At 44.4% G+C, this 11,533-nt stretch overlaps 1 protein-coding gene across 1 annotated transcript in view; it reads left to right on the top strand.

Moving 5' to 3' along the window:
- Positions 1–5,338: 5,338 nt before the first annotated feature.
- SLC38A8 (solute carrier family 38 member 8) overlaps positions 5,339–11,533 on the top strand; it is a 33,515-nt gene continuing 27,320 nt past the window's right edge. The window contains exons 1-3 of the mRNA XM_018568058.1: positions 5,339–5,527; positions 10,147–10,345; positions 11,107–11,263. Coding sequence (XP_018423560.1) covers positions 5,339–5,527; positions 10,147–10,345; positions 11,107–11,263 — 545 coding nt within the window. The remainder of the gene's footprint in view (positions 5,528–10,146; positions 10,346–11,106; positions 11,264–11,533) is intronic.

Genomic DNA, 11,533 nt, shown 5'->3' with positions numbered 1-11,533 from the left:
TTAAAAAATACCACAAAGGTCAAATACAGATCTATTGTGGAGGAATGACTCTCAGATCTACATTTATCTGCAATTAAGTATTTCATACATTTCTGTTTTGGTCTTACTGGTCATATAGATTTATATACAGATATATGACATGCCTGCAGTTTAGGGTAGCAGAGCTCCCAACTGTCTCTGATTTAGAGGGACTGTCCCTATTTTGGAACCAGATTCCTTTGTCCCTCTTTTTAATCTGATGTATGCCCCGATATAAATGTGTTATTTAAAGACCAAAACGGTCATGCAGCACCAAGTCTTTCATCCAACATTTAATCTATTGCATTTAAAAAGCAAGAAATACAAATATGTATAAATTATATATTATAAATGATAAATCGTATAAAAATATATGTAATGAAAAGTAGTGGTGGAAAAAAAGCATTTGTGGGTTTAATAAATCATTTTTGGCAAAATAAAAAGACCCCGTCACCGACCTAAAAAATGCTGGCAAAAGCACAAAAATATAGTATTTCAAATGCTTACTTGTAGAGTATATGTTTTCCATAAATTACTTTTATTGCTTGCAATGTGTCTTTGAACTTGCTAGAAAATTTGACTATTCCAGGAAGAGTCAATTACCTGGCACAACCCCCTCACTCCTTGCACATCATCTCCTGGCTCCTCCTCCACTCCTCTCCTCTCTTCTCCTCCTTACATAATCTTTTATGGGGCTGCCAAGGGAGGAGCAAAGGGAAATACAATAGAGCAGGGGTCCTCAAACTTTCTAAACAAGGGGCCAGTTTACTGTCCTTCAGACCTTAGCTGAACTGTGGCCAGTGGGAGTAGAACATGTCCTGCAGTTAGTGGTCCGCAGAAGTAAAAAATGACCCCAGTTGGTAAGCAGTGGTAGTAAAAAATAGCCTAGCGCCTGTTTGCAAGGAATAGTGCCCTATCATTTGTGTCAAAGGGAAGAATAGGGCCCCATCATTGGGTGGGAGTAATTGTGCCCCATCATTGGGTGGGGGTAATTGTGTCCCATCATTGGGTGGGGGTAATTGTGCTCCATTGTTGGTGTCAGTGGAAGGAACAGTGCCCCATCATTGGTGTCAGTGGAAGGAACAGTGCCCCATCGTTGGTGTCAGTGGAAAGAACAGTGCCCCATCGTTGGTGTCAGTGGAAGGAACAGTGCCCCATCGTTGGTGTCAGTGGAAGGAACAGTGCCCCATCGTTGGTGTCAGTGGAAGGAACAGTGCCCCATTGTTGGTGTCAGTGGGTGAAATACTGCCCCAAGGGCTGATTAAAGTGAGGAAAAGAGCCACATCAAGTACATGGACTGCAGTTTGTCTGAGCTGCATGGGGCTGAATGAGAGGAATCCCTAGACTCCCCCATCTATACTTGTCAGGGTACCATGCACAGATGTCCTCACACCACATGTAGGTACCCACGCAGGATGACCAAATTAATATGCCCACACAGGATAGGGTTATATGCACACAGTTTATTTGTTACACATCAAACAAAACTACAAACCCCCCACAGGTTTAGCAGTGAAGAAACAAAAACCACGGTTGGGACAAACACACACCTACAGCCAGGGGGAATAGCAACAAGGAGGGGTAACAGGACTGCAGATAGACAGCAGGCCTCAGGATACAGGAAGAGTGGTCAGGTACAAGCCAGGTCGTTAACAGGAGGGCAGCGCGGTAAAGGAACAGGATTCAAGGAGAGTGGTCGGGTAACAAGCCGGGTCGGTGACAGGTTTGCAGATAGGTAGCAGGGTTCAGGTAGCAGGGTTCAGGTAGCAGGGTTCAGGGATCAGGGGAGTCACTGCTTTCTGGTGGAGTGCGCTTAAAAAAAGTACAGCACGCAGTTTGCTTTTTAAGCGTGCTGCAGTGAGACACGGTACCACCGCATCACACTGAGGCGAGCATATAGAACGTGTGACATTTTAATAAAATTCTAACAAACAAAAAAAGTACAATGCAGCTTGACCAAGCGTATAGTCACTGGGCCCTTATGGTGGCTCCTTGCCTTTGCAAGGTCCTATGAAGCCACCCTTTCTGTACATGTGGCGAGCCCATGTCCAGAATGACCAGCCTTCAATCATGCATGAAAAATTGAGGTCATTCTGCACATAATCTGCCACCAATGAATGACTCATTTTGGATTGACATTGGTCCTTTGTTACTAGGATGCAGGTGGCTTCATCTAGCACCTTTTGTTGTTAGGACACGGGCAGCTCAAGCCAGTGGCGGAACTGCGGCCGGTGCGGGAGCAACGGGGCCTCAGCCTTTGGGAGCTACCAGCACAGTTGCCGGTTATAATGACAGCGTGAGAGTCGGGACGCTGCGCTTGTCGGTCGTTCCAGGGATCAGGTGAGTATTAAAGTGTTAATAAACCCTCTTGGCTTTTTTTGCATATATATAAGGCTAGTAAGCAGTAGATATATGCAAAAAGTTGAAGAAGAAAAAAAAAACCGCTTTAACACGGTTTAAACTTACCCCGTCTTTGCCGCGCGCTCCCGGCCAAAAATCCGAAACTGCTCAGGCGGCCGCAAAGCATCTTGGGGCGGGAGCATGCGCAGTTCGGATTTTCGGCCGGGAGATGAGGAGAGACACAAGGTAAGTCAATGGGCGCGTACAGACACCCTGGGACAGGAAGTGCCAGCAACTACAGAGGAGTCAGCGCTGGATCGGCGACCCGCCGCACCGCTGGGGGGACAGATGAAAACATCAGGAAAGAAGATCGGATAAGAGACATCAAATTAAATGCCCCCAATGACATTAAGTGCCCCCAATGTAAGTGCTGGCATTTACATTGGGGGGAGGGGGAAAACATTTACTGTAATGTCAATTTAACCACTTCTGGGCCGCAGTAGGTCTATAGACGGCGGCCTGCAGAAGTTGGTAAAACAAGAACACGGCTGCTCCGGCAGCCGTGCTCTTGGTACTGTTTTTAACAGCAGGCGATTGCTGTGTAACTTACAATCGATCTGGTGTCTGAACAGCCGCTAGGCCACTGGGTCGGTGGGTCTCCCCGCAATGATCAGAGAGAGATTCAGCGCTTCCAGCCGCTGATCTCTCCTCCGATCACTGTACGCGGAAGTGCTGTGTATTACATCACTTCCGGTGTCACTGTACAGAGTCTCCGGCTCTCAGAGCCAGGACAAAAAGCTGGGAAAGCAGATCTCAGCTTGTTTGGGGTCTCTAGGTGACATTAGGGGTCTAAAGACCCCTGATTCCTCCATAAATTGGACCTGTCACACCCTTTCTGCTATTACACATTGTGCTTGTTAGTCCCCTATGTTTATACCAATAGGGTTAGTGTACAAAAAAAAAGTTTTTAAAAATGAATGTAACATAAAAAAATGTTTAAGACCCCCGCCCGTAGCGCCTACGTGCAAAAAACGACAATTGTGCTGAACATGTTACATATCGCCTCGAACGTCACAGTGAGAGCAATAATGCAATTTTTCTGCCGATACACCAACGCATCCCTGCTTTCTTTCCTCCCCGCTGCTCTGTGTCCCAGCGGGGAGGATAGAAAGTGAGAACCGGCCAAGCGCTGCGGGAGGAGAGCGCTGTGTTTTTTTTTTTTTTGGGGGGGGGGGGCCCAAAAAAATAAATCTTGCACCAGGGCCCTTTGTTCCTTAGGTCGGCCACTGGCTCAACCCTCCTACCATCCTTCTTTTCTAGCATGCAGGTGGCACTGCCTAGCACCCTTTGTTACTAAGGCACAGTTGGCTCCACCTAGCACCTTTGGTTGCTAGGACACAGGTGGCTCCGACGATCACCATTTGTTGCTAGGACACAGGCAGCTTGAGCCTCCTAGGATTGTTCTTTGTTAGAATGCAGGTAGCTTTGCCTCACCTCCTTTCTTTCTAGGACGCAGGCAGCTCCTGCTCGAGTCACCTAGCATTCTAGCACCCAGTAGGGGATATTTTTTAATTTATATATTTATATTAATTTTTCATATTCAACAACAAATACATAAAACTCCAACAAACACCAACCCCATTATCATGTTAATAGGGGACATTTATACTATATGTTGTAAACATAACAAAAAAGGTTTACATATTTAAAGGCATAAACAACCATGGAATTTATGGCCCTGAATGCAGCGGTGTGTGTGGGTACATAGCATATCATAGGGCTACATTCAAATCCTTAAAATTTTTTACATATTACGGATCTAAACAAAGTTAAAGGAATTCATCAAAACAAGTTGACATCCATAGTAACCAATCAGCTTTTATCTTTCATTTTCAAAGCCTAACTGAACAAACTGAAGAGAGAAGCTTTGGGCAACTGCTCCAGATTCCATCGGCTCCAGTTTTGATAAATTCCCTGCAGTGTATTTTGCGTCCGTGTCATTGAGCCCCTGAAGTAGGGGTGGGCTAACTCCGGCCCTCCATCAGTGGTGAAACTACAAATCCAATGATGCATCTGTCTTTGGGAGTCATGCTTGTGGCTGTGAAACTTTTGCAATGCCTCATGGGAATTGTATTTCCTCAACAGCTGGATGTCTGGAGTTTGCCCACCCCTGCCTTAAAGTGATGCTTCCATGTACAGGAAATGTGCACATGCACTGTATACCATCATTGCTATGACGGATGATGCTTGTTGGTGTAAAATAGTGGGTATATATCACATCTCTACAGATTGAAATTTGTGGTTACATTGAGAGAATTAAGCATTCAGAATCAAATGACTACTACCTTACATCTATGGCTGGCGTAGCTAACAAGTACATTCATTAAAATCCACTACGAGGCAAGGAAAACGCTGACGTGCTAACTGTACGGAGTGGCATTTTCATTCCCAGATGAATGTCAGTATATGAGATTTGTCACTATGGCTAGACATGGCCGCAGATGACAGCTAATGATTTCACAGATAATCATTGTCAGCAGGAATGTCATTTGAACTGAGATGAAATTGGCCCAATGAGGAAAACGTCACTTTCCTCCGAGCTAATAAATGTGTTTGCAGAGAGGTCAGGAGCAGCCCGGTCTAATCTCACACACTCCCTTTCAGTATCTCACACCGCCCTGTGAGGGAACTTTACTAACCCTGGAATCCTGCTAATTAAACTGGCAGCACTTTAATGTTGATTAAAGACAATCCTGATGGTCGGTTGGTGATTGGAGAAAGGAGAACCCCCTGACCTACGTCCAGGGCATAGATGGGGGATTTGGGGGCGTGCTTCTACACGGGCCAGCCTGGGAGATCAGGGGTTAATCGTGTCAGCCCCTTATAACAAAAAGGCCCAGCTACAGCTGGAAGAAGGTTGGAGCTCCAGGCTTGCTCTGACCCATTCTTCTCTGCTGGCTTCCAGGGAAAGGCCATTGGGATGGAGGAATTGGCTAGAGAGAGCATCAGCTTGCTGGCCAAGCCCAGCGGAGAATGTGGGAGCCCTAGTCTGTCCTCCATTGGAGCTATATTCATCATGTTAAAGTCTGCGCTGGGAGCCGGGCTCCTTAACTTCCCCTGGGCATTCAACAGAGCAGGTGGTATGCAGACGGCCGTTCTGGTGGAACTGGTGAGTACAGATCTTCTGCACCCAAAGCTGGCCATACATGTTACAATCTGATTGTATAGTATGCTACATTTAGAAGTATTTAGAAACCAAGTGTGCAGACTCCCATAATATCCATATACGCATCCATGTATCCATTATGTGGTCAAAATTGAATACGTGAATCTGAGATTGTATTAAGCTGGGTACACACGGATAGATTTCTTTTGTTTAGCATACAAGACTGAACATAAAAATAAAATCTGATCGATTTCTTCCATCCATGCCAATGGTGCGGATGGAGGAATATCCCGCTGTGTCCTTTGTATTCCAGCAGCTGCACCCACTGCTGTCAGAATACCTGAACATCTGCTAGCACTGTTCCCCGACAATTTTCCACTTTTCAGTGGCCCTTTGATGAGAGTCATTTTAATGATCGACATTTGTTGAGGGGATAAGGCTACCCACAAATGACATTTTGGCCGATTCTTGCCGAATTAGCTGAAATGCGATCCGTGTGTACTCAGCTTGTTGGATGCTGACATTATAGCTAAGAAGATTGTAAGGCTAGCCACGCACTTTACAATCCAACTGTATAGTCTGTTACATATAAAGCTATTCAGAAACCAAGTGTGGAGACTCCTGTAATATCCAATATAGTAAAAATTGGATACATGAATCTGTTATTGTATATGTTGAATGTAGAAGATTGTAAGACTAGCTACACACATTACAATATGATTGTACAGTCTGTTAAACTTAGAACTATACTGAAACCATAAGGTGTTCAGACTCAAAGAAGATCCAATGTAGTCCTATAAATGGATGTGTGAATCGGGTATTGGATACATTGGCTGCTTTAATTAGATCCAGGGCAGATATATTAATATCTAATTGTACAGCCTGTTCAATTCAGAACTATGCAGGAATCATAAAGGATGTGCGGGCTCACATAAGGTCACACATGTTACAATCCAATTGTACGGCTGATAAATTTAGAACTATACAGAAACCAGACCCTATAAAACGCAGCGTACATATAAAATTGGAGAAGGTGTCAATCTGTAATTGGATCATATTGAAATGTTCATCTGATTGTAATCCAATTTTTTGCATTTTGATTGTAAGCTGCGATTTAATATTCTGCCAATCACAAACCATACAGTACACTGCACAGTGAGATTGTAACGTGTCAGCTTTAGGCGCTGCAATGTGACCGACTGCAATTTTCATAATTGGAAGTAATCCACCCCCCCTCCCCGTAGATATAAAGCCTGATTCACACCTAGGCGATTGAGCTGTTGAGCTGCTGTCACGCTTTTTTTCCCCAACGATTTTGCTTTGAAAACCGCGTTAGAAAAGCACTGTTTTCAATGCATAGAGATCTCTATGGGACCAAAATCGCGCTACAACCGGCCGAAAATAGCTCCTGCACCCTTTTGCGCGACAGGCGATTTTGCCCACGCGAAGCAACGCAAAGTTATGAACAGCCTCCATTGACTTGCATGCGAATCTTTGTTTAGCGCGATATACAACTCGAGTCCCCCAGCTATTGTGGAACTACAAGTCAAATGAGGTATTGCAAGACTGACAGTTACAGACAATTCTCCCAGAGGCAGGAGCTTGTTGAGGTTTGTAGTTAAAGCACAGGTGGAATGCCGGAGTTGCCCACTCCTTGTCTAGGGGGTAGTGGCTCAGGAGGGGTGTCCCCAGGCGTGGCGTCACCCAGAGCGGCCGCTAGGTGTCACCTGCTTGGATGTCATCACGCACGTGCTTGGATGTCATCGCACACGCACATGATATCATCACGCACATTTGTAATGATGTCACGCACACATAACTGCTGCTAGCCATATTGGTGATGGACGCCACCAAAGAGAGGAGTGGACGTTCACCTGGCGGGATAAGGTATGCCACTGGGGTCCCCTCACTCTCATGCAGCTGTTTGGGCTCTTGGTCCATGAATGAGTGCCCGACTTTCAGAGGGGGTGACGCCAAAATGACTGTTAGTCATTCTGATGACACCCCCTCTGATGGTGTCACACCCAGCGAGGCCCACAACCCCCCCCCCCCCCCCCCCTGCACTCCCCTTGTGACGGCACAGTGGCTCAGAAGTGTTGTAGCCAGGGACAGCAAGATAACTGGCATTATCAGAGTGAGGCCAGCAATAGCAACCACTATTCCTCTCCTGATAGGTGTACAGGTTAAAGATTGTCACACGTATTAAATTTCAGCTGATTCCTGCTAAATCAGCCAAATTACAATCTGTGGGTTGCCCTGCCAGCGCCAAGCGCATGAACAACAGTCATTTGACCTCTGTTTAACAAGCTGGGTGGAAAATTGTCAGCTGAAAATTGACTGCATCCAATTAGATGCAGTCATCGGTCAAGTATTATGACAGCCGCGTGCGCCGGCTGTCAGAATAAAATAGCTGGAGGTGGAGAGTTCTCCATCCATGCTCCCTATAAGAGAAAGGGTATCATATTCCATCTCTCCAACTGCCTGTCTCTCCTACCACTTTTAGTTCTAGCACTGCAGCCTCTGCCAGTGTATTAGGTGTTCAACATTGGAGGTGTGTTGGACGTATGTTTCCTCAGCCATGCACAGTGGTTCCTCCCTCTGATCCCTTAGAACCCCAGTTTAGGAACATTAAACACAGATCCTAAAGAAATGCTGATTGTCACTTTAAATAAGCTTATAGCAGCCTTCAGCACTACCTAAAGCACGATGGAAGCCGACTAACAGTTTGTTTAACGTGACAGTTCTTCTATTATGATTTGTATTTAACATCTCTAAATTGGAGTTGAAGGGTGCTTCAAAGGCTTCACAAAAACTGCCTGAAACTTGCTGAAAGCATAGCAAGTACTTTAACAAGTTGGTTTTACACAATGCTGTTATACAATCTGAAGCCTGAGTATATAACACCATAATGACCTGATGTGGGTACCCCTGGGGGTGATAAATTATTTCCATCTGATATTAGGATCATGTGTATTTTCTAACTTGCTGGGAATCTGAACGATCCTTCCTTCTCACTGAGGAAGTAATAGATTAACATTATGAGCTGCAACTCATTGGGTGAATTTCCAGAGAATGAACAGCAGGTCTAGGAACTACAGACAATAGATGTCTCCATGGCTGTCATTCCGAGGCATATACAGGTGAAACTCGAATAATTAGAATATCGTGCAAAGTTCATTTATTTCACTAATGCAACTTAAAAGGTGAAACTAATATATGAGATAGACTCATTACATGCAAAGCAAGATAATTCAAGCCGTGATTTGTCATAATTGTGATGATTATAGCTTACAGCTCATGAAAACCCCAAGAACCCCAAATCCACAACCTCAAAAAGTAGATTATTACATGCAATCAATAAAACAAGGAGTTTCATGGCCAGTGATGCATGCTGGGGGAGTGCAAAAAATACTCAGGGGATTGCCATGTGCTCAGTCCAGTCCACCCCCCGGCTTAGCCGGTGGGGGTGCTATGGTCAGAGATGGAGATGCTGACTAGGCCTCAAGCTTGGAGTAGGCCCCATGTGGACCCTGGAGGGGTCTGGAATTGATTGAGAAAGAGAGCCAGAAGAGCCTTAGGACTACTGGAGGTGCTAGGTGCCATTATGAACCTCAGGTGTCTCTCCTATCAAAGATATAATGCCCATCCCTGTTCAGCTGTTGCTCTATTGCCCAGTGTCAGCCTGTTCTATTGATTCTGCACTGTGGAAGTCTGAAGGGATTGGTGAGTCTGGAGTCTGTGTTCTATTTTTGCTATGGATGTCTGAAGTCCTGTACCCTCTCTCCCAGTTTGATGTTCTGCAATTAAGCATTTAAAAAAGCACTTAAAGTGACTGGTGCCCAACTTTCTTGATCCCATGTCCATTCACTGGCTGAGAATCTACCACTGAGAGTGAGATGTCAGCCCTCCCTACCCTTTGGTGGTCCACCTCAGGTCTCGGGGGGGTGCTACAATTCATTTTTGTATTTTGTTTGTGTTCAGGCTTTTTCTTCCCTAATTTGTACCTGGTAATCCTACAAATAACATATTTCCAATCCTTGGTTAGCTACGCTTTACTGTTATTGGAGGGAGTCTTGGTTGTTATCCAGGCTGTTCTCCTGATTTGGACTACAAACAGGTCTTCCTCTTCATCTCTGATACACGGGGGTAAATCCATGTGCTTTGCAGAGACAGAGATATGTCTCCATTGTTAATGGGCTTGAGAGCTCTCAAGCCCAGGAGGTGTTGGACAAATACTTAAGAGATATAATGCAAGTGACAACACAGGCACTGAGAGGTAGGCAGAAGAGAGGGTTCACACGCCAGTAGCCTCTAGGATGTCTACTTCTCAAATGTTAGCAAAAAGGCAGCCTGGCTGGACTGGAGTTTATAACGAACTCTTTTTGTACACCTACAATTTTTTTTTTCAACATTTCCGGTTTGCTGTTCATTCCACTAATAGATGACTCGGATAGAGAGAGCGTGGTAATTATTGAATGTTACCTCTCTCTTGGATAGTCTTGGGAGATGTGCCATACAAGGTGGGCAGTATACGAAAACTGTGAAAAGCTGTTCATTACATAAATAATGTTTAATAATGTCAATAAGAGTTGACTTACTGATCCTTTCCATTATCTTTGTAGGGTTCCTTGGTCTTTCTTATAAGCGGACTGGTAATTCTGGGGTATGCATCCTCTCTTAGTAGCCATTCCACATACCAGGGAGTGGTGAGGGATGTCTGTGGACCAGCAATTGGAAAACTCTGTGGCATCTGCTTCATATTTAACCTGTTTATGATATCTGTGGCATTTCTCCGTGTGGTGGAGGATCAGCTGGAAAAATGTGAGTTGCCCTTCAAGGTTCTTTCTTTATAGGACAAGCAGGATCCTTTAACAAGGTCAAGAGGAATGTGCACAGTGCAGAAAGCCATATCAACCAATGATAATTCATTCTTCGGTGTATTGAAATAATGAAAGCTGGTTAGAGAGTTACTACTCTCTGCACACATATAGTGAGTTATTTAAAAGGCAATGCAAAGAGCAGAAGGTGTTGGAAGTAACCAATCACATATGTCATCTAGGGCAGTGATGGTCAACTTTCTTGACATAACAGGCCTTAAGTCCGGTCTCTTGGATGGTCAGGCCCTTTAACAATATTTTTTTTTTTTAAAGCTGTGGGAAGAATCAAATATTTTCAAACAGTCCAGCATTCCTAGTAATCAGAACTGTATTTAAAGAGAAGTTTAACCATGAATGATGACCCACTCTTATCAGGTTTAGCCTCTTTCGATGCAATGCCTGTTGTATATTATTACTGTCTGAATATTATGCAGAGCTTTATTGGACAATACAGTTTACCAATCAATATCTTATAGAGAGACGAGATTGCTGTGTGTGTTATAATCTACCTTTTCTAACAAGCCGTTTTAAAGGGTCTTTCTGCCATGAGGAAAAAGTGAGCTCTTAATACTTACACTATGTCCAACACTGAGGGGTCCCCTGCAATATCCTCCTCACCAATTTGTTTATACTGCATAGGAGTGTGGTTATACCAGGCAATATGGCTCTATTTTTCACATACATTGTGCTTTCTTTCCTGTGCAGTGTGTGACTCAATGCATGTGAACCTGACCATGAATGGAGTTGGTGAAAATTTCCAGCCATGGTACCTGGATCCAAGATTAACCATGAGCCTCCTCTGCCTTCTTGTCATCCTCCCGCTCTCCATCCCCAAAGAGATCAGTTTCCAGAAATACACAAGGTACACCTCAATAAAATCTTCTCATTCATTTTTCATCTTGCAGAATCCAGTATATAGTAAAAGTTAACTTCAGTAGTTCAGTAATTAAAGAATACATTGTGACCACGTGGACTCAGTGATGATTGCTTTGAGATTTATTAACAAAGGCAATTTACTGTGCAGAGATTCGTTACAGTGACCAGCATCTGTATACTATGTAGAGACATAGACCAGTGCCCAGTATGCCCTGTCCATTGGTTTTGCAATGCACAGTATGCCCTGTCCATGAAG

Source organism: Nanorana parkeri, unplaced genomic scaffold (genome assembly GCF_000935625.1).
Source record: "Nanorana parkeri isolate BGI_ZX_2015 unplaced genomic scaffold, ASM93562v1 scaffold1132, whole genome shotgun sequence".
In the NCBI taxonomy this organism is placed as follows: Eukaryota; Metazoa; Chordata; class Amphibia; order Anura; family Dicroglossidae; genus Nanorana; species Nanorana parkeri.
The sequence above is the reverse complement of the archived record's forward strand: the minus strand, read 5'-3'. Positions and strand labels throughout refer to the sequence as shown.